The sequence below is a fragment of the Schistocerca serialis genome, chromosome 5 (assembly GCF_023864345.2).
Source record: "Schistocerca serialis cubense isolate TAMUIC-IGC-003099 chromosome 5, iqSchSeri2.2, whole genome shotgun sequence".
Taxonomy (NCBI): Eukaryota; Metazoa; Arthropoda; class Insecta; order Orthoptera; family Acrididae; genus Schistocerca; species Schistocerca serialis.
Window position 1 is genome coordinate 290,657,114 of NC_064642.1, and position 24,670 is coordinate 290,681,783.

The 24,670-nt window shown below is 43.3% G+C and overlaps 1 protein-coding gene across 5 annotated transcripts in view; it reads left to right on the forward strand.

Moving 5' to 3' along the window:
* Positions 1–24,670, forward strand: part of LOC126481128 (ras guanyl-releasing protein 3-like) — a 448,249-nt gene that overhangs the window by 158,365 nt on the left and 265,214 nt on the right. Inside the window, exon 2 of one of the 5 annotated variants that reach the window (XM_050104669.1) lies at positions 3,854–3,938. The exons of the other annotated variants lie outside the window; for them this stretch is intronic. Coding sequence (XP_049960626.1) covers positions 3,897–3,938 — 42 coding nt within the window. The 5' untranslated portion in view covers positions 3,854–3,896. The remainder of the gene's footprint in view (positions 1–3,853; positions 3,939–24,670) is intronic. 5 annotated transcript variants of the gene reach the window in all.

The following is a 24,670-nucleotide window of genomic DNA, read 5'->3' on the forward strand; positions in this document are numbered from 1 at the left end:
TGACATGCCTCGCTCAGGCTGCCAAAGGGCTACTACTGCAGTGGTGACCGCTACCTAAGGATTATGGCTCTGAGGAACCCTGACAGCAACGCCACTATGTTGAATAATGCTTTTCGTGCAGCCACAGGACGTCGTGTTACGATTAAAACTGTGCGCAATACGCTGCATGATGCGCAACTTCACTCCCGACGTCCATGGTGAGGTCCATCTTTGCAGCCACGACACTATGCAGTGCGGTACAGATGGGCCCAACAACATGCCAGATGGACCGCTCAGGATTGGCATCACGTTCTTTTCACCGATGAGTGTCGCATATGCCTTCAACCAGACAATCGTCGGAGGCGTGTGTGGAGGCAATCCGCTCAGGCTGAACGCCTTAGACACACCGTCTAGCGAGTGCAGCAATGTGGAGTTTCCTGATGTTTTGGGGTGGCATTATGTGGGGCCGACGTACGCCGCTGGTGGTCATGGAAGGCGCCGTAACGGCTGTACAATACGTGAATGCCATCCTCTGACCGATAGTGCAACCATATCGGGAGAGTATAGGCGAGGCATTCTTCTTAATGGACGACAATTCGCCCCCCCATAGTTCACATCCTGTGAATGACTTCACTCAGGATAACGACATCGGTCGACTAGAGTGGCCAGCATGTTCTCCAGACATGAACCCTATTGGATATGGCTGGGATAAATTGAAAAGGGCTGTTTATGGGCGACCTGATCCAACAACCACTCTGAGAGATCTACGCCGAACCGTCATTGAAGAGAGGGACAATCTTGACCAATAGTGCCTTGATCAACTTGTGGATGGTATGCCACGACGAATACAGGCATGCTTCAATGTAAGAGGAGGTGCTGCTGGGTATTAGAGGTGCCGGTGTGTGCAACAGTCTGGACCATCACCTCTGAAGGTCTTGCTGTATGGTGGTACAACATGCAATGTGTGGTTTTCATGAGCAATAAAAAGGGTGGAAATGATGTTTATGTTGATCTTTATTCCAATTTCCTGTACAGGTTCCTGAACTCTCGAACCGACGTGATGCAAAACGTTTTTTGATATGTGTATTTTCTCCTGTCATGAATTAAATGCAACATCTACCAGCTCTTTATTTTTTACCTACTTGATTCTCTGCTGCCTTCACTATTTCGTTTCTCAATGCTACGCAATCTTCTTCTACTGTTTTCCTTTCTCCTGTTCTTATCAATCGTTCCTTAATGCTGCCTGCGAAACTCTCTAGAACCTATGGTTCTTTCAGTTTATCCAGGTCCCACCTCATAATTCCTACTTTTTGTAGTTTCTTCAGTTTTGATCTACAATCCATAACCAATAAATTGTGGTCAGAGTCCACATCTCCCCTTGGAAAAGTCTTAGAATGTAATGTCTGATTTCATAATATCTGTCTAATCGTTACAAAATTAATCCGAAACCTTCCGGTGTCACCAATCGTCTTCCACGTATACAACCTACTTTCATAATTCTTAAACCAAGGGTTAGCTATGATTAAATTATGTTCTGCGAAAAATTCTACAAGGCAGCTTCCTCTTTCATTCGTTTCCTCCATTTCATATTCAACTACTATTTTTCTTTCCTTCCTTTTCCTACTATTGAATTCCAGTCCCCCATGAGTATTATGTTTTCGTCTCTCTTAACTACCTGAATAATTTCTTTTGTCTGATCATACATTTCTTTAATCTCTTCATATGCGAAGCTAGTTGACATATACACTTATACTGCTGTGGTAGATCTATCTTGGCTACAATAACGCATTCACTGTGCTGTTCATAGTAGCTTTCCCTCGTTCCTATTTTTTTATTCATTATTAAACCCCTCCTGCATTACCCCTATTTGATTTTGTATTTACAACCCTATATTGACCTGACCACAAGTCCTACTTCTGCCACCGAAATTCACTAATTCCCACTATTTCACACTTTAACCTATCAATTTCCCTTTCTAACCTGCCTACCCAATTAAGGGATCTGTAATTCCACTCTCCGATCCGTAGAATTCCGGGTTTGTTTCTCCTGATAACGACGTCCTCCTGAGTAGTCCCCACATGTTCAAATGGCTCTGAGCACTATGGGACTTAACATCTGAGGTCATCAATCCCCTATAACTTAGAAGTACTTAAACCTAACTAACCGAAGAACATCACACACATCAATGCCCGAGACAGGATTCGAACCTGCGACCGTAGCAGTCGCGCGGTTCCGGACGGAAGCGCCTAGAACCTCTCGGCCACCGCGGCCGGCCAGTGCTCACGTGGAAAACTGAATGGAGGACTATTTTACCTCCGGAATATTTTAGCGAAGAGGATGCCATCATCATTTAACCATACAGTACAGCTGCATGCCATCAGGAAAAATTGCGGCTGTAGTTTCCCCTTGCTTTAATACATCCAACAAGTAATTGAGGACGTACGTTGCAGTTGCTGCTATGAGACAAAAACGTCGGCGTGTCGCATCAACTGATGACGTAAAAAGCAGAAAAGGGGTGTCTGTTCTTCCGGCACAAATTTTCACCTGTCACTATTGATTCATTTCAATGCCCAAATGCAGCTAGCGTCATTGAATAACCTGTGAACAATTGTACATCGTCCGTTAGTGATGAAACATGTGGCATAAAGAGAAAGTTGGAACATATTAAGGTCTTGAAGATAGAGACAATATTAAGTAATCGAAAAATCCAAACACAATAACAGTATTGAAAATATGGACAATGCTCTTTGTAGAGGTCTTCTCCTTGGTTCGATCTCAGTTATGTATAACATAGATTTTGATTTTTCTGAAAGTACTATGTGAGCCATTAATATTTTCCTTTCTCTTCCTTCTGAATGTCAAGTTGCACATGAAACTTCTTGTCTGAAAGAAAGAACATTAAACGCACTCGTGTGTTATTGTCCGGGACAGAGGCTATTTTTCTTCTCACTTTGTTAATTATTCGAATGTACATGACATGTTATAACAAGTGGGAAGTCCGTCAGTGGGCCATTCTTATGTACTGTTCTTCGAGTGTCCTCCACAAAATTGAACCATAGAAAGAGGTTGAAGGATTTTTAATTGTTGTAAAGTTTACAAACATCCAGCTTGGTAGATGTTAGCAGAAAATATTATCGTGAGGCTCGAGAAATTTGAGAGTCATTGAATGACAGACATTGTACCTCGGATGGTAATTTGCTTTGAGAAACGGTAAGCGACATAGTGAATCGATCGCCATGACTCCGTCATACATTTCAAGATGACAAAAGAACTCGAGCACGGCCGAAGGAATGTAGTCGCTTTTCTCTCACTAAATTAAACAAGAGAGAATACATTAGAGTAGCTTACCAAGTACGAGTAAAATGCACTTTTCTTATCATCTTTACTCTGCTAATGCAGTTCACTAACTGAGTTTGCAAATCTTTACTCCTTTGTTCTGCAAACAGTTATCCAGTTCACATCTTCGCTCTCCATCTGCCCTAACTGTATTATAGCGTAAGCTGCTCTTCGTTGGCCAGTATTTCTCTTCTACAGTACCTACGGACTTTTATCTCATTTATTTGTTAAGTATGTCTCCTAGGTTAGAATTTTCTTTCTTCCATTTTATTATACACAAGACGTTGCGTTTCGCGTGGGAAATGAAATATTTCAAGGAGTTCTAGTACATCTGCCACAATTTTTATGTTACATGAGATAATGGAGTTTTTCTAACGAGACGTGTCAAACACTCTTTGTTATTAACATCTATAGGATAATGAAGATAACGCACAGGTGCTTCGTTTTACCATTTTGATTCATTTCCAGACTGTCATCAGAATCACTATCTCCATGCTGTAGCCCTTGTAAGAGTTGCTGCCTACTTTTGTTTTTTCAGATGAGGTTTATTATGACAATCGCTCTCCAGACCCGTTGTGATCATGCTGTGTTGTCGCCAGCTGAAGATGTTCTTTCACGATTACGTGAGTATCCACGATACTCTGCCCTACTCCAAGGCTTGTGGTGCGGGCTGCTGCAACATCCTCGCTTCAAAAGGTTTTGGGGAAAGTCCTGCTTTGAGGCAACAATCAGTACAGTGCTGTATTGTATGTTCCTAACAACTGAACGCTTAATGCTCTTTGTGGTGAAATGTTTAACGATTATGGCGGTGCATGTGGTCTGCATGATATTAGAATGTTGCAGTATTTTTTGCCTAATAGCAATCTTGTTCCTTGCTGAAAGGCGTTCCCGCTCTAGGATTCTACCCCTTCGAACCGATATTCTCTTCAACGGGCAAAGAGTGGCAAAATCTGGTAAAAATACTACTTGGAGCAAGAGACCATTTCTGGTTTAGAACAATCTGATGAATTTACCATGTGAAAAAAATTCATTCGTAACGACTCAATCTAGTGTGATGATTTTTTTCGTACAAGACACTGAGTTTTCGATTATATTTTGTGAGCTTTTAAAAATAAATCTTTGTACAATTATATATTCTTCGAGCGGTTTATATTTTTAATACGTCATAGCGATATGTATTGACTTTTTACTTCTGTATTACTCAAACTGTTTAGAAGTCTGTAAGAGACATGTATTCTCTAACAAGTCTCATATCCTAAATAATTTTTAACTTACGTTAGTAGACAAACGCATTATTTTGATAATTAGGTCATTAATAAATAAATTTTTACCAATGTAAAAATGTGTCAGTGGTGAAATAAATTGCATTTGAGTGTTGTGCGATTGCGCGTTATTTCTGGTTTCGTAGCTGTTTATTCCCCTACCAGATTATCACTGGACTAGCTAAGTTCGGTACTTGTACAAACCGATGCGAACTTTTTGCATTGAAAATGAAGCTATACTGCTTCTAAACTGCTCTGCAAAAGAAACATATTTAGTAATTGTATGATGGAATTCTTTTTTCTTACACAGAGTGAATTCGCAGTCGACAAAATTTCAAAGGTTGTTCAGGGTTATTTTCTAGCTATTTGGGTTCACTCGTGGTCTACAGTGGTTCGTTGCACAGTAACTTCATTTCAGTTCTCACCATTTTCTATCTTTCAGATTAGTTTTGTTATCTGAACAGGAAAATAACTGTTGATGGCCGAAGTAGACAGGGTAGAAAATCCATTTCTGAAAAAGAGGAACTTGTTAACATCGAATATAAGACAAGAAGAGAATGGAAGCTTTTGAAACGTGATGCTATAAAAGACGGCTGGAAATTAATTGGGTACGTGGAATAAAAAATGAGGACGTACAGAATCGAACTGGAGAAAAAAAGTAATTTATAGTATAATTTGACTAAGAGAAGGGATCAGTTGATAGGACATATCCTAATGTATACAGGAATTATCAGTTTCGTAATCGAAGGAAGTGTGTGGTTACGCGCGGGGGGGGGGGGGGGGGCGGGGGGGGGGGGGGGGGAAGGGGATGTACAATTTGTGGAGAGAAACCAAGGCCTTGCATACTGTAGGCAGATTCCAATGGCTGTAGGTTGTCGTAGTTATGCAGAGACGAAGAGACTTGCACTGGATAAAGGAGCATGGAAGCATGGAGAGATGCATCAAACCAGTGCTTGGACTTGAGACCATAATAACAACACCTGTACAGCACTGAAAATATTTGCATTATCGAGCGAGGTGGAGCTCTGGTTAGCACACTGGACTCCCATTCGTAAAGACGACGGCTCAAACCCTCGTCGGCCATCCTGGCTTGTGTTTTCCATGGTTTCCCTAAATCGTTTCAGGAAAATGTCGGTTTCGTTCCTTTTAAAGGGCAAGGCCGACTTTCTACCCTCATCCGATGGGACCGATGACTTCGCTGTTTGGTACCCTATTCCCAAACCAAAAAAACGTAGCACAGAAATAGCGAACACCAACAACGCATGGGGGGTGGGTGATATGCTGCGGTGGCCCGTTGTTTAGGATCACTCCCAGGGCACGGGACGAGACTATGCGACTGTTTGTAGTGGAATCCGTGGCGCCACTGCCGCAATGTTAGGTTCAATTTTCCGAGGATGTTTCTTTATCCGCGGTGCCATCTGTACTTCATTAGTGCACATAGTGTCTGATGAACTACCTGAATCACTATCAGTATTGGACGCAAGAGGAAAAAGTACGCCGTGCTAAAGTGGGAAAACTAGTAGAGTGAAGAAGAACCGGCGTCACTCGACACGGGTTCATTTTGTCAGCGTGAGGCCATCAAAGAGGTAGTCAATGAAGTACTCTGGGAAACGTTACAGTTGTCCGTCGCGGAGACCATTACTCACAAAATTCCCAAAGCCCATAATCGAAAACCACTCAAGAAACTTCCTGAGCCGGCCGCTGTAGTGGAGTGGTTCTAGGCGCTTCAGTCCGAAACCTCGCTGCTGCTACGATCGCAGGTTCGAATCCTGCCTCGGGCTTGGATGTATGTGATGTCCTTAGGTTAGTTAGGTTTAAGTAGTTCTAAGTCTAGGGGGCTGATGACCTCAGATGTTAAGTCCCATAGTGCTTAGAGCCATTTGAACCAATTTTGAAACTTCCTGTTTCCTCAAACACAAGTCTCACATAATGACCGCATCCCCAAAACGAGAGAAATTTTGGGATCATATGGAAGGATAGCAACAGTAATTCCTCGTAAGAACATCCGTGAATGAACTAGGGAGTTAGGACAACCACACTGGCCAGATAACCTGCGATGTTCGTGAATAAAATCTGCAGCTATATCGTATGCAGAGTAATGTCTAATTCAAGACAGAAAAGAATTAAATACATTAGCTGCCAGTGTGTAAATTTTGAAAATTTGCGCCGGACCTGTATTCGAATCCTCCTGCTTACTAGACATATGGGGTGACCATCTGGACACAGTGGAAACTACAACCCCACGGACTAACATAGCACGCCTCCCGTCGTACACAAACTCTCAACTTACATCACACGCAACTGATTTAGTGCCCTGTTCATTAGCCTCATTACTCTCGACATCCCGCGACTATCGTAAGAGATCGAACTTGGTGTGCATCTTCACTGAAGGGATGATAGGCCATCATCGCCGTTTATTTATATATATATATATATATATATATATATATATATATATATATATTTTTTTTTTTTTTTTTTTTTTTTGTTGTGGTCTTCAGTCCTGAGACTGGTTTGATGCAGCTCTCCATGCTACTCTATCCTGTGCAAGCTTCTTCATCTCCCAGTACCTACTGCAACCTACATCCTTCTGAATCTGCTTAGTGTATTCATCTCTTGGTCTCCCCCTATGATTTTTAAACTCCACGCTGCCCTCCAATACTAAATTGGTGATCCCTTGATGCCTCAGAACATGTCCTACCAACCGATCCCTTCTTCTGGTCAAGTTGTGCCACAAACTTCTCTTCTCCCCAATCCTATTCAATACTTCCTCATTAGTTATGTGATCTACCCATCTAATCTTCAGCATTCTTCTGTAGCACCACATTTCAAAAGCTTCTATTCTCTTCTTGTCCAAACTATTTACCGTCCATGTTTCACTTCCATACATGGCTACACTCCATACAAATACTTTCAGAAATAACTTCCTGACACTTAAATCTATACTCGATGTTAACAAATTTCTCTTCTTCAGAAACGCTTTCCTTGCCATTGCCAGTCTACATTTTATATCCTCTCTACTTCGTCCATCATCAGTTATTTTGCTCCCCAAATAGCAAAACTCCTTTACTACTTTAAGTGTCTCATTTCCTAGTCTAATACCCTCAGCATCACCCGACTTAACTCGACTACATTCCATTATCCTCGTTTTGCTTTTGTTGATGTTCATCTTATATCCTCCCTTCAAGACACCATCCATTCCGTTCAACTGCTCTTCCAAGTCCTTTGCTGTCTCTGACAGAATTACAATGTCATCGGCGAACCTCAAAGTTTTTATTTCTTCTCCATGGATTTTAATACCTACTCCAAATTTTTCTTTTGTTTCCTTTACTGCTTGCTCAATATAGAGATTGAATAACATCGGGGAGAGGCTACAACCCTGTCTTACTCCCTTCCCAACCGCTGCTTCCCTTTCATGTCCCTCAACTCTTATAACTGCCATCTGGTTTCTGTACAAGTTGTAAATAGCCTTTCGCTCCCTGTATTTTTCCCCTGCCACCTTTAGAATTTGAAAGAGAGTATTCCAGTCAACATTGTCAAAAGCTTTCTCTAAGTCTACAAATGCTAGAAACGTAGGTTTGCCTTTCCTTAATCTTTCTTCTAAGGTAAGTCGTAAGGTCAGTATTGCCTCACGTGTTCCAGTATTTCTACGGAATCCAAACTGATCTTCCCCGAGGTTGGCTTCTACCAGTTTTTCCATTCGTCTGTAGAGAATACGTGTTAGTATTTTGCAGCTGTGGCTTATTAAACTGATTGTTCGGTAATTTTCACATCTGTCAACACCTGCTTTCTTTGGGATTGGAATTATTATATTCTTCTTGAAGTCTGAGGGTATTTCGCCTGTTTCATACATCTTGCTCACCAGATGGTAGAGTTTTGTCAGGACTGGCTCTCCCAAGGCCGTCAGTAGTTCCAATGGAATGTTGTCTACTCCGGGGGCCTTGTTTCGACTCAGGTCCTTCAGTGCTCTGTCAAACTCTTCACGCAGTATCGTATCTCCCATTTCATCTTCATCTACATCCTCTTCCATTTCCATAATATTGTCCTCAAGTGCATCGCCCTTGTATAGACCCTCTATATACTCCTTCCACCTTTCTGCTCTCCCTTCTTTGCTTAGAACTGGGTTTCCATCTGAGCTCTTGATGTTCATACATGTGGTTCTCTTATCTCCAAAGGTCTCTTTAATTTTCCTGTAGGCAGTATCTATCTTACCCCTAGTGAGATAAGCCTCTACATCCTTACATTTGTCCTCTAGACATCCCTGCTTAGCCATTTTGCACTTCCTGTCGATATCATTTTTGAGACGTTTGTATTCCTTTTTGCCTGCTTCGTTTACTGCATTTTTATATTTTCTCCTTTTATCAATTAAATTCAATATTTCTTCTGTTACCCAAGGATTTCTACTAACCCTCTTCTTTTTACCTACTTGATCGTCTGCTGCCTTCACTACTTCATCCCTCAGAGCTACCCATTCTTATTCTACTGTATTTCTTTCCCCCATTCCTTTCAATTGTTCCCTTATGCTCTCCCTGAAAATCTGTACAACCTCTGGTTCTTTCAGTTTATCCAGGTCCCATCTCCTTAAATTCCCACCTTTTTGCAGTTTCTTCAGTTTTAATATATAGTTGCGTTCTTCATCCGATTGTGCTTGGAATTGTACAAGAGCAGATGTATCAGTGCGACTCAACAATCTGGCATTTTTGAAGGTGGCAGCTTTCATAACCAACTAGCCTATTCTTTCCAGTACAGTGTGTAATCAATCGATCGCCTTAAATGCTCGAGGTGTGTACTGCTAATATCCACTGCTGAGCCAGAAAATTATACCCACTTGCTCAATAGCGTGTTGGACCGCATCTTCAACGCCGCTTCCATATACACACATCAAAAAAACGTTTTGCATCACCTCGGTTCGGAAAGTTCCGGAGCCTGTGCAGAAAATTGGAATAGAACTCAAACAATATTTCCGATCTTTTTATTGCCCATGAAAACCACACATTGCATGTTGTATCACCATAAAGCGAGACCTTCGCAGGTGATGGTCCAAATTGCTGTACACACTGGTACCTCTAATACCCAGTAGCACGTCCTCTTACATTGATGCATGCCTGTATTCGTCATGGCATACTATCGAAAAGTTCAACAAGGCACTGTTGGTCCAGATTGTCCCATTCCTCAACGGCGAGTCGGCGTAGATCCCTCAGAATGGTTGGTGGGTTCCGTCGCCCATAAACAGCCCTTTTCAATCTATCCCAGGAAAGTTCGTTAGGGTTCAGGTCGGGAGAACATGCTGGCCACTCTAGTCGAACGATGTCGTAATCCTGAAGGAAGTCATGTGCACGATGGGGGTGCGAATTGCCGTCCCTGACGCATGCCTCGCCAATATGCTTCCGATATGGTTGCATTATCGATCGGAGGAGGGCATTCACGTATCGTACAGCCGCTACGGCGCCTTCCACGACCACCAGCGGTGTACTTCGGGCCCACATAATGCCACCCCAAACAGCAGGGAACTCCACATTGAGCACTCGCTGGACAGTGTGTCTAAGGCGTTCAGCCTGACCGGTTTGCCTCCAAACACGTCTCCGACGATTGTCTGGTTGAAGGCATATGCGACACTCATCGGTGAGCGGTCCATTCGGCATGTTGTTGGGGCCCAACTGCACCGCGCTGTATGGTGTTGTGGTTGCAAAGATGGACCTCGCCGTGGACGTCGGGAGTGAAGTTGCGCATTATGCAGCCTATTGCGCACATTGTGAATCGTAACACGACATCCTGTGACTGCACGAAAAACATTATTCAACATGGTGGCGTTGCGAGGCATGTCGTCTACAGTTCCTGTCTCTCTGTATCTCCTCCATGTCCGAACAACATCGCTTTGTTTCACTCCGAGACGCTTGGACGCTTCCCTTGTTGAGAGCCCTTCTTGGCACAAAGTAACAATGCGGACACGATCGAACCGCGGTATTGACCGTCTAGGCTTGGTTGAACTACAGACAATACGATTCGTGTACCTCTTTCCTGGTGGAATGACTGGAACTGATCGGCTGTTGGACCCCCTCCCTCTAATAGGCGATGCTCCTGCATGGTTTTTTACATCTTTCGGTGGGTTTACTGACTTTCTGAACAGTCAAAAAGGACTGTGTCTGTGATATAATGTCCACAGTCAACGTGTATCTTCAGGAGTTCTGTGAACTGGGGTGATACAAAAGTTTTTTTGATGTGTGTACATGAACTATCCCCATGCTTAAGAACTATGTATCTGTTAAAATTACATCCTCAAGCTACCCAATCACGACTCACACTCGTCTTCACACCTTCCCCTGGTTGTGGCTTAGCCATGTCTCCGCAGTATCCTTTCTTCCAGGTGTGCTAGTTCTGCAAGATCTGCAAGAGAGCTTCTGTGAAGTTTGGAAGGTAGGAGACGAGGTACTGGCGGAATTGAAGCTGTGAGGATGGATCATAAGTCGTGCATGGTAGCTCAGATGATAGAGCACTTGCTCGCGAAAGACGAAACTCCCAAGTACGAGTCTCGGCCAGCCACACAGTTTCATATCAGCGCACACTCCACTGCATAGTGAAAATTTCATTCTAGTGGCCTGTCGTTCGTGGGTGTAGAGCTAGCGCCCTATAGCGCCGTAGATATATGCCATTGGATTCAGATAAGGTTAGTATAGTGCCCACCACAAGAATGTGAGTTCACTATCATGGTACTCAATCCACTGTGGCACGATTCTGGCCTTGAGACAGGGGCAATTATAGTGCTGAAAATGTCATTGTCGTCAGGAAAGGCATCAAGCACAAAGGAATGCAGATTGTTCGCAATAAAGTCCACGTGTCCCACAGTTGAACCTTCGATTACTACCGACGTCCCCATATCACAACACTGCCACCACCGGCGTCTATGGCGCGGTGCATGTTTCGAGCCGCCGTTCGCCCATTTGACGAGGTATCAGAACACCACCATCGACCAAGTGGAGCAAGAAAAGTATTTCAGCCGACTAAGCGATACGTTTCCATTGACTCATAGTCCAATGGCGTGGTGCATGTTTTGAGCCGCCGTTCACCTGTTTGACGGGGTATCATAACACCACCATCGACCAAGTGTAGCAAGAAACGTAATTCAGCCGACTAAGCGATACGTTTCCATTGACTCATAGTCCAATGGCGTGGTGCATGTTTCGAGCCGCCGTTCGCCTGTTTGACGGGGTATCAGAACACCACCATCGACCAAGTGGAGCAAGAAAAGTATTTCAGCCGACTAAACGATACGTTTCCATTGACTCATAGTCCAATGGCGTGGTGCATGTTTCGAGCCGCCGTTCGCCTGTTTGATGGGGTATCAGAACACCACCATCGACCAAGTGGAGCAAGAAAAGTATTTCAGCCGACTAAGCGATGCATTTCCATTGACTCATAGTCCAATGGCGTGGTGCATGTTTCGAGCCGCCGTTCGCCTGTTTGACGGGGTATCATAACACCACCATCGACCAAGTGGAGCAAGAAAAGTATTTCAGCCGACTAAGCGATACGTTTCCATTGACTCATAGTCCAATGGCGTGGTGCATGTTTCAAGCCGCAGTTCGCCTGTTTGACGGGGTATCAGAACACCACCATCGACCAAGTGGAGCAAGAAAAGTATTTCAGCCGACTAAGCGATACGTTTCCATTGACTCATAGTCCAATGGCGTGGTGCATGTTTCGAGCCGCCGCTCGCCTGTTTTGACGGGGTATCAGAACACCACCACCGACCAAGTGGAGCAAGAAAAGTATTTCAGCCGACTAAGCGATACGTTTCCATTGACTCATAGTCCAATGGCATGGTGAATGTTTCGAGCCGCCGTTCGCCTGTTTGACGGGGTATCATAACACCACCATCGACCAAGTGTAGCAAGAAACGTAATTCAGCCGACTAAGCGATACGTTTCCATTGACTCATAGTCCAATCTCTATGAGCCCATCCCCTCTGCAATCGTAACTGACGATTCGTTGAGTCAACGTGGGATCACTTAGCGGTCGTCTGCCGTAAAACTCCATGTCAACAATGTATGCTCCGAAACATCAGCATTTTGTCTGTCATCAGATCTACCACAGATCGCCTCCTATCCTGCTTTGCAGAATGATCAATCTCTAAACCTACAAGTTTTTTTAATAACGCATGGACGTCCAGCACCTTATCGCAAACTTGTTGTTTCTCCTCCTTCAACCACTTCCCATAGATACTCGCGACAGTACCAAGCAAACAGATGATCAGCTTTGTCGTTTGAGATGCTCGTTCCAGGCGCCTGACGATAACAACCCGTCCTTACTCAGACTCGCTCACGACAGTGGGTTTCCCAATTGGCAGGCCGTATCATCGCTAGAATGATTCCTCATTCGCATCTGCTCCACTTATACACTTTTTCTTACTGCATCACGTGTCCACAACTCCACCAGGGGACATTCAGTCTTGCGGTGGGCATCGGTATTAATATTTTTCTCGTCGGAGTACGTGTCGTTGGTGACGAGCAGAGGTCTGGAAGCGCCATCCTGCTACTGATGTTCAACCCACAGACTGGGGTTGCAAAAACAAGTTGTTGAAGTCACATTAGTTGCAGGACAGTTGGTGAGAGTCCTCTTCAGTTTTCGACCACCGAGAGTTGCTATTTCCTTTGTCTTAAGTTTTCATGCTAAATATCAAACAACAACAACAATTCGCGACAATCGTGAAAGGTAGTGGCCTGACATGATTAAAATATTGGCTCCTGGGTATAAAGTAACTGCTCAATCCCACATGGGTAGCGACTTCTTTTATCCTGTTCCTCAGCCAGAGAGGTGAACATTTCGGTGATTACGACACAAGCAACGGTCACCACCCAACATCTCGATTTCGACAGGCTGCTTGGAATGGACAAGATGTTCGTCATATCTCACTGTTTAAGTGTGCTACCGACTCTGCACGCCCTAGCAACATGGGGGATCAACAACGTTCAAAGCGTGAACGGAATGTAGATGATAGTTGAAAGCTACGGAACTTCAATAAACTGTCTCTTGACAGCAACACATCGAGGCACTCAGCAGAATACTTGGTTGTGCTCGCAAAATACTTCGAACAGCCTCATTTTCTTATCACCGATTTCCATTAATCCGGCCATAACCTCAAGATGAAACGAAAGCATAAATGTACGGGAAGAATACTGGGAAGAAACACGATGGCAAACAGTGTCACACAGTACCTAACGCCATCATTTTAATTGCTCGAGCAGCTTTCACAGGACAGGAGGCAGGGACTGTTCAACTTGTTAAAATTACATGTTCCTTATGCGCGAGTGGTGCTGCAATCAGCAAGACACTATGTACACCGGACTAACCAGTATCTAATAGCATCAACACCATCTTCGTATTATAAAATACAACTTACAGACGCACAATTGACTTTATTTAAGAAATTAGAACCTCCGCATGTAATTGGGTGTATATCGATAGACCCGGACGTTGTGGCCGTGCGGTTCTAGGCGCTTCAGTTTGGAACCGCGTGACCGCTACGGTCGCAGGTTCGAATCCTGCCTCGGGCATGGATGTGTGTGATGTCCTTAGGTTAGTTAGGTTCAAGTAGTTCTAAGTTCTAGGGGACTGATGACCACAGATGTTAAGTCCCATAGTGCTCAGAGCCATTTGAACCATTTTTATATCGATAGAGCTTCTGTATCACGCGCTCTGTACATTCTCACGTATTTTTTAAACCGTCAGATGTTCCACTTACGTAGTATGCCGCTGGCTGCATGGTATGTACATCAAATGAAAATGAAATTTTTAAGATATGTAAAATTTTCCTACACTACCACGATTAAAAACAATCACCACGAAGAAATTATCCGAATCGGACAGAAATCGGCACATGTGGCGTTCACAGACAAACAAATGATTACAATTTCAGTAAAACTGAATGATTTGTTCAAGAAAAAGAATTTCACAAATTGAGCATATCTATAACCCATTCGTCCATCTCTGGTTCTTATGCAAGCAGTTATTCGACTTAGCAATGAATAACAGAGTTGCTGGGTGTCCTCCTGAAGACTATCTTGCCAAATTCTGTCCAGTTGGCGTGTTAGATCGTCAAAATCCCGAGATGGTCGGACCGCCCTGCCCATAACGCTCCAAATGATCTCAGTTGGGGAGACATCCGGTGACATTTCTCCCCAACGTAGGATCTGACAAACTCCAAGACAAGCAGTGGAAGCTCTCGCCGTGTGCAGGCGGGCATTATCTTGCTGAAAAGTAAGCCCATGATGGCTTGCAATGAAGGGTAACTAAAGAGTCGTAGAATATCATCGCCGTACCCTTGTGCTGTAAGGCTGCCGCGGATGACAACGAAGGGGGTCCTGCTATTAGATCAAATGGCACTCCAGACCATCACTCCTGGCTGTGGGGCCGTATGACGGGCGACGTTCAGTTGGTATCCCATCGCTGTCCGGAGCGTCTCCAGACGCGTCTTCGGCCTGGAATCTCATTGGGTGCCGTAGAATTGTCTTCAGTGATGAGTCCCGCTTCGAACTGAGCCCCGATGGCCAGCGAAGACGGTCTGGAGACACCGCGGACACTGGTGGGATTACATTTAATAGCAGGGTCCCTTTGATTGTCATCCGCGGCAACGTTATACCAAAGTGATACGTCGACTATGTTCTGCGCCCCCTTTTGTTGCCCTTCATGGCAAGCCATCCTGGGCTTAAATTTCGGCAAGGCAGTGGCCTCCCGCACACGGCGAGGGTTTCTACTGTTCGTCTTCGTGCTTGCCAAACCCTCTTTTGGCCAGCAAAGTCGTTGGATTTCTTCCCAACTGAGAACGTATGGAGCATTAGAGGCGGAGCCCTCCAACCAGCTCGAGATTTTGACGATGTTACGCTACAAATGGACAGAATTTGGCACGATGTTGCTCACGAGGACTTACAACAACTCAGTTATTCGATGCCAAAGCGTATAACTTCCAGCTGAAGGGTCATAAACAGACCAACGTGTCATTGAGTCGCTCAGTGTGTGAAGCTATTTCACTTGACTAAGTTTTTCTAAAATTGTAGTCATTTGTTTGTCTGTGCACGTACAGCCCATCTACCAGTTGCTGTCACATTTTGATAATGACTTCGTGGTGCGTCGCTTTTATGTCTTAAAGTGTACTTGAATATCAGTGATACTGCTTGAAGGAGATACTATAAGTCGAAACTGTTTCCATCATTTGGATAAGCATATCCCACACATGCCCCCTAGATGTTGTAAATAAAAACTAAAATCAGAGCAATCAACAGGTACGCCAGAGTTGATTAAATATGAGCAGGCTGTCTTTCGCTAACTCGTACGCTGATCATCTTTGGTTCCAATCGCTTTTAAGGGAATAGGAAGAAGAAAATAATCTTGTTGTTGAATCGACTATAGTAATTACTTAGCTAAGAAGGAATCAGTGTGATACATCCCGAGACGTAAAGGAATCGTCAGGTTGATAATGGTGGTAAGTGTGGTGCGGGAGAGTTGGAGGGGGGGGGGGGGGGGGCAATAGGGAGTGGGGGTTACGTAGGGAGACCAAAGCTTCACTACAATAAGCAGGTTCAAATGGATGTAGATTGTAGTTATGCATTGCTGAAGAGGTTTGTACAGGATACACCTGCATGGGGAACTGCATCAAACTAGTCTTTAGACAGAAGGCCCTAACATCAACAATCAACTACCACACCTACTGTACAGCATGGTATGACTGTCTTTCGAAATTGTTTCAAAGGAAGTCATTTGGTAGAGGAAATGCCTGTTAAACTTGATTTTGACTGCGCAAAATAAATGGCTCTTCTCTCTCTCTCTCTCTCTCTCTCTCTCTCTCTCTCTCTCTCTCTCTCTCTCTCTCCGTCCCTCTTTCCTTTTTTCAGTTCACAGACTCTGACTGACTTGATGCGACCCACCACTCCCGTGCCATCCTCTTCATCTAGAGTAGCACTTGCCCCTTAAAGGTATCACATTATTTTTTTTATTTTGAGCTGTCTGATGTTAAATGATATCTGGAATTTTATTGCAACATCGAAGATAATGTCCTAAGTATTTATGTAATGTCTGTGTAATGATCGGTGCGCTTATTGGCTGATACTTCTTTCTGGTATTTGTATTCTGAAGTTCGGCGAAATTAGTCCTCTGCTGGCCGACGTCCCGCTGTTAAGTTCACCGTAGGCTATAGCTCCAAAAGAAATTAGACTTCTTCTAATAGAGCGTAATGACTTCACTCTAGATTTTAATGTGACAGAATTATCTGTTCAAGGAAATTTTCAAAAAGTAGGAAAACACTTTTACGTTGAATAAAAATTCTTCCAGAGAAGCTCTGACCGAGCGCAGGTTCCAGCATTTGCCACCAACGTCCATCCATCCTAACGTCTATTCAGATGTGCAACACATCTGGATTCACATATACTGCATCACTTAAAATAAATTCGTAGATATCTTTTCATATTAAACAATGATGTATTTTTCTACATTCTTCTTATATGGCAGGAATTAGCGGTCGTATTTAACTTATTTCGAATTTGTCAATTCATCAACTTTTAAAACTCGAAAATTCTGACTTTCAACATACATTCAGTTAGTTCGGTAGCTTCTCTTTCGCAGATGGATATGGTCCGTTACGTAGCATCTTTTTGGTTACGGTTTACGCGTCACCATGTACTCTCACTACATTGTTAGCTTTCACATGATGTCTCAGGAATTTCATTCGTTGCACTGTAAACATCCGCAACTCATAGATGGAAGAAATATTAAAGATGAGATGCTACACACCCAACATCCTGAATTATATTCCAATCTATGTCATCCACTAAAGCATTTTTCCCTCTGCAGCTCACTCAGTTCTAATGGAAGTTATTCCTTGATGCTTTGACACATATACCATAATCCTGTCCCTTCTTCTTGTCATTCCTTTCCTCACTGATTCTGCGGAGAGTCTCCTCAGTCCTTACCTTATTAGTCCACCTAATTTTCAACATCCCCCTTAGATTCTCTTCGTTTACGGCTTTCCCACTGTCCGTGACTCACTTCCATTGAATACTGTGCTCCAGAAGCACAATCTCAGAAATTTCTTCCTCAGATTAAGACCGATGTTTGATACCAGTACACTCCTCTTGGCCAGTAATGCTCTCTTCGCCTATGCTAGTCCACTTTTTATGCCCCCTTGCTTCGTCTGTCATGTGTTATTTTGCTTTCAAGGTAACAGAATTCCTCCACTTAGTCTAGTTCTTGGTCACCAATTTTGATGTTAAGTTCAGCGCTATTCATTTCTACTGCTCCTTATTACTTTTGTCTTTCTTCGGTTTATCCTCAAACCATCATTAGTTTGTTCATTCCATTCAACAGATCCTGTAATTCTTCGCTTTTATTGGCAATAGCGTTATTAACAGCGAATCTTATCAATATCCTTTCACCCTGAATTTTAATTCCTCCCTGATCCTTTCTTTTAGTTCCGTCGTTGCTTCTTCGATGGCCAACGGCCTTGCCGCAGTGGTAACACCGCTTCCCGTCAGATTACCGAAGTTAAGCACTTCGGGATGGGCTAGCACTTGGATGGGTGACCGTCTGGTCTGCCGAGGGCTGTTGGCAAGCAGGGTGCGCTCGGCCCTTGTGAGGCAAAACTAAGGAGCAACTTGATTGAGAAGTAGCGGCTCCGGTCTCGGAAACTGACATACGGCCGGGAGAGCGGTGTGCTGACCACATGCCCCTCCCTATCCGTATCCAGTGACGCCTATGAGCTGAGGATGACACGGCGGCCGATCAGTAGCGCTGGGCCTTCATGGCCTGTTCGGGAGAAGTTTGAGTTTGTTCTTCGATGAATAGATTGAACAGCAGAGATTCTTAGTCTTCCATTCATACTATTGCCTCTTGATTTTTATACATACTGTGCACCATCCGTCTATTCCTGAAGCTAACGAATTTTTTTTTTTTTTTTTTTGAGAATTTCGACCACTTTACTCCATTTTATCGTGTCGAACGCTCTTTCTGGGTCGACTAATACTATGAAAGTTTCTTGATTTTCTTAAGTCTTGCCTCCACTATCAATAGCAGCATCAGAACTCGCTCTCTGGTGCCTTTACCTTTCATGAACCCAGATCGCTCGTCTTCTGACATATCCTCAATTTTATTTTCCGTTCTTCTGTATTCTGTTCTTAGCAACTTTGATGCATACGCTGTTAAGCTTATAGTCTACATCTACATCATACTAGGCAAGCCACCTAATAGTGTGTAGCGGAGGGTACTTTCGGTACCACTATCTGATCCGTCCAACCCTATTCCACTTGCGAATAGTGCGTGAGAAGAATTACTGTCGGTAAGCCTCTGTATTGGCTCTAATTTCTAGAATTTTCTTCTCGTGGTCAATACGCGAGATGTATGAGCGGGTGAAGTAATATGTTGTCCGACTCCTCCTGAAAAGTGATGTCCCGAAATTTCAATAGTAAATCTCGGCGTGATGCACAACACCTCTCTTGTAACGTCTGCCAGTGGTGTCTGTTGTTTGTTTAGCACCTCCGTTACGCTCTCTCGCCAGCTAAACGATCCTGCGACGAAACACGCTGCTCTTCGTTGGATCTTCTCTATCTCCTCTATCAGTACTACCTCATAGGGATCCCAGATAGATGAACAATACTCAAGACTCGGGAGAGCAAGCGCCTTATAAGCCACTTTTCTCTTGGATGAGTTACATTTCCTTGAGATTCTTCCGATGAATCTGAGTCTGGTATCTGCTTTTCCCACTACCTGTTTTATGTTTCAGCCAGGCACTTAAATGTGATTTGCAGAGTATCCATGTAGATGTAGATGTATGTGGTCATTCCACGTAAGTTCGCTCTGTATAGTTTCACTTCGATATTTTACGGCAGACGCTGTCTCCAACCGTTTGTCATCAATACTTAGCTGTACAGTAACGGATTTCTTTTCCTATGTATGCACAATATGTTTCATTTATTTACGTTCAGGGTCAACTGCCAGAGCCTTCACCATTCATCAATCCTCTGCAGGTCGTTCTGCAAATTCTTACTTTCGTCTGGCGTTGGTACTTTGGTATAGACAACTGCATCATCTGCGACTAGCCTTAAAGAGCATCCAACGCTTTCTACTAGATCATTTATATATATTGTGAACAGCAACGCTCCTATCACACTCCCCTGTGGTACTCCGGATATTACCTTCATATCTGACGATTTAGTTCCGTTTTGAGCGACGTGTTGAGTTCTGTTTGAAGAAAGTCTTGAATTAATCTGCAATTGTCGCACTTACCTGCCCTTGCAATCTTCGATATTGTTTGGATGATGATTTTCACGAAGTCTGATGGACAGGGTGCCCCACATAAAACCGATACGCTGCACATACCGGTTAATTATCTTTAGTCGGATTGCTTGTGAAGCGATAACAATGTCTCGAAAATTGGCTTCCGGCATCTCTTATAAACAGGTAACTACATGTTTTTAACGTTACTACTGTTTATTCTATTTTAGTTATTTCATTGTTACTTGAATCTTGGGCGTGAGGCGTACCGATTTTAAGTGCGACACCCTGTATGACTCCAGTCTCACGAATTTGCAAACTAACTTGAGTAGTCGTTTGGGTACCATTTCCTCTAATAATTTTAGAAATTCTGTAGGAATGTTGTCCGTATCTTCCATCCCACTTGATCTAATGTCTTGCAAAGCTTTTCTAACAGCAGTTACTCCTAGATGTTTCCATCAAGAACGTCGTATATGTGGCGAGAAATATGTGTTACAGCAATGAAAAAATGTCGCACTACAGATGCGTATCATTAGAGATTTAAATCAATGACCTCCATCTGTTGCAGAATAATTTTGTGGAAACAAATTACCCTTTTAGTGGAACAATTCCTCTGTTGTAATCAGCATCGATTACGTAAGTAATGATCACCTGAAACTAAGCGTATTCTTCTCGTTCGCGAGATCTGTAAGGTACTAGACAGCCTACCGCAAGTTGGCAGCCTGTTGCATGACTTCCAGAAAATGTCGTTGCAATTTCAATCTGTAGCAAAATTAACAAAAGACCTGCTTGCGCTATGTCGCGCAGGATATTCGACGGAAGTGGAGAATCCTAACAAACAAATTACTTTCCAGTTCTCATAAAGAAACATGGGCATAAACGAAAAGTAGCATCGAGTGCATCTCGAGGAAATGTCTGGTACCGTCCACTATCCATTGATAGTGACCGGGCCAAATTTCTCACGAAATAAGCATCAAACGAAAAAACTACAAAGAACGAAACTCGTCTAGCTCGAAAGGGGAAACCAGATGGCGCTATGGTTGGCCCGCTAGATGGCCTTACCATAGGTCAAACGGATATCAACTGGGTTTTTTTAAAAATAGTAACCCCCATTTTTATTAAATATTTGTGTAGTAAAGTAAAGAAATATGAATGTTTTAGTTGGACAACTTTATGATAGACGGCGCTGTAATAGTCGCAAACGTGTAAGTACGTGGTATCACGCAACATTCCGCCAGTGCGGACGGTATTTACTTCGTGATACATTACCCGTGTTAAAATGTACCGTTTACCAATTGCGGAAAAGGTCGATATCGTGTTGATGTATGGCTATTGTGATCAAAATGCCCAACGGGCGTGTGCTATGTATACTGCTCGGTATCTTGGACGACATCATCCAAGTGTCCGGACCGTTTGCCGGATAGTTACGTCATTTAAGGAAACAGGAAGTGTTTAGCCACGTGTGAAACGTCAACCACGACCTGCAACAAATGATGATGCCCAAGTAGGTGTTTTAGCTGCTGTCGTGGCTAATCCGCACATCAGTAGCAGACAAATTGCGCGAGAATCGGAAATCTCAAAAACGTCGGTGTTGAGAATGCTACATCAACATCGATTGCGCCCATACCGTATTTCTATGCACCAGGAATTGCATGGCGACGACTTTGAACGTCGTGTACAGTTCTGCCACTGGGCACAAGAGAAATTACGGGACGATGACAGATTTTTTGCACGCGTTCTATTTAGCGACGAAGCATCATTCACCAACAGCGATAACGTAAACCGGCATAATATGTACTATTGGGCAACGGAAAATCCACGATGGCTGCGACAAGTGAAACATCAGCGACCTTGACGGGTTTATGTATGGTGCGGCACTATGGGAGGAGGGATAATTGGTCCCTATTTTATCGATGGCAATCTAAATGGTGCAATGTATGCTTATTTCCTACGTAATGTAATACCGATGTTACTACAAGATGTTTCACTGCATGACAGAATGGCGATGTACTTCCAACATGATGGATGTCCGGCACATAGCTCGCGTGCGGTTGAAGCGGTATTGAATAGCATATTTCATGACAGACGGATTAGTCGCCGAAGCACCATACCATGGCCCTCACGTTCACCGGATCTGACGTCCCCGTATTTCTTTCTGTGGGGAAAGTTGAAGGATATTTGCTATCGTGATCCACCGATAACGCCTGACAACATGCGTCAGCGCACTGTCAATGCATGTGCGAACATTACATGCATGTGCGAACATTACGGAAGGCGAACTACTCGCTGTTGAGAGGAATGTCGTTACCCGTATTTCCAAATGCATTGAGGTTGACGGACATCATTTTTAGCATTTCTTGCATTAATGCGGTATTTACAGGTAATCACGCTGTAACAGCATAGGTTCTCAGAAATGATATGTTCACAAAGGCACATGTATCACATTGGAACAACCGAAATAAAATGTTCAAACGTACCTACGTTCTGTATTTTAATTTAAAAAACCTATCTGTTACCAACTGTTCGTCTAAAATTGTGAGCCATATGTTTGTGAGTATTACAACGCCATCTATCACAAAGCGAAAAAAGTGGTCAAACTAAAATATTCATATTTCTTTACGTACTACACGAATATGTAATAAAAATTGGGGTTCCTATTTAAAAAAACACAGTTGATATCCGTTTGACCTATGGTGCCATCTGGTTTCCCCCTTCAAGCTAGCCGAGTTTCATTCTTTGTAGTTTTTTCGTTTGACGCTTATTTCGTGAGATATTTGGCCCGGTCACGATCAATTGACCACCATGTATACAACAGGCAACATCGGTCAAAGTCTGTGGACATTAGCGAACGAATCAGCTCAGCTCTACGGAAAGAAGTACGTAATCAGAAAATGTAGAACAATGTCAGGCTTCAGCGATGTGTACAAGGACTGTCTGCTGACCCCCAGCAAAAATTAATTTAAGTTGTTGAAAAAAACCGATACCTATTGACAGAGTCAAAAATCTAAGGACGTATGGTCGGAGCAACAGAAGGTGGAACTGTCACAAAAATCTAATCGTGGATTCAAACTGGGACTCCGTAAAATAACCGCAAGGCGTGTTTCTTTCATGCACAACGATTTCACTTGTAAAATGTACATCTGACCGATTTTTCATTATTGCTCGTATATCTGGGATATTTAGAAGTACAGATTATTTTTTAGTCATCAGTCGTTAGACTGGTTTCATGATTTCTTCGCTTTTAAGTATCTTCGCTAATGCCGTCGTATTTCCAATGTCGCATTTTTCTTCCATACATCGCTGTGTTCTAAACGTTCACGTTCTCGAACTACTTCATTATTTGCAGATCAGTAACTGATAACGGTACGGCTCTCTTGCTGAAGAAAGCTTTTTTCGCTTCGGCAATTTGCTTCGTATATGTCCCTTGTTTCGGTCGTCTTGAGTAATCTTACTGCGTAGACACGGTAATTGTTTCACATCTTCTGCTATTGGACTCACTGAAAGCTTAGAGAAATTTCAAAGAAAAGTTACACAATTTTTCACGAGGTAGTTTATCGATTGCAAGAGCGTCTTAGAAATTGTCATCAACTCCAGGAGATAAAGAAAGGTTTGCCCTAAAAATTCCAATAGCGAAAATTTCGATACGATTGCACAACTGAATTACTTCCTCTCACGTAATAATCATAATGGAAAAGTTAGAGAGATTCTCGTTAATCGGAGGCTCGCCGTTAGTTGTTATTTGCGTACAGTAATAATTGGACCGACAAAGGGTTGAACGAAATTGATACTCTATATAACTTTCACGTTGGATAACATTATTGTGTTTCTGTTCCAACAATATTGCTGGTCCCTTTTGGGTGGACAAACAGCAGAGAAATTGTTGCCTCGCTGATTCTTGTCTCCCAAGGAAGCATGGTGCAACACTTTCCTTAACACTGTCGGCACTTAACGGCCATGTCGCCGTATCAGTTGCAGGAGCGGGAAAGCGGGTCTGCGGCTTCTCAGTGCGACTTCCACGCTGCTCAGCAGACAAACACTCGGGGATAAGCTCCGACGAACGTGTGCTAACTACAGAGGAGCTCTCACCTACCTTTGTTTTAAAATTGCTTTTATTTGTTGTGATACAGCGAATACGAAGAAAGTCGTCCCAAATAAAAAGAAGCGACATTGTAGGTGTTTTAAAATGAAGTTCTCCCTGCCAATGAGTCTCATATATCAAGTTTTTGGGTTTCTTTCCTCAATTCCGCATTTTTCCAAGATGTACAAGATTCCCTAATGTCCATTCCTTAGTCAAACACGGCAGTCCCAAAGCAGAACTTTGTCTGATCGAATCACATTATAATGAACTTCCGCATGTTCGAGGCGCAGTCACCGTTAGCCGTTCACGTATCAATTGTACCACTTTAAATGCGAACATTTTAGATTAGGCTTTACCGTGACTGTTACTGAAATTAAATGAAACAACAAGTTTACTGTTACCAGTCGCTGTTTATTTATCTCCACGATGTGTTTCTAAGGTTTAAACATGATGATGGAGGTTTAAACCTTTGGAACGCGTCGTGGAGATAAATAAACAATGAATGGTAACAGTAAATTTGTTGTTTCATTTAATGTCAGTTGTACCAGTTCGTTATGATTCAGTCACTATCTGAGCATCTTCATTAGTATGTGAAACCAAGTTATCATCTGAGCGTGGATCACTATTGAAGAGTGGGTGCCACGCGGGATTAGCCGAGCGTCTAGGCGCTGCAGTCATGGACTGTATGGCTGGTCCCGGTGGAGGTTCGAGTCCTCCATCGCGCATGAGTGTGTGTATTTGTCCCTAGGATAATTTAGGT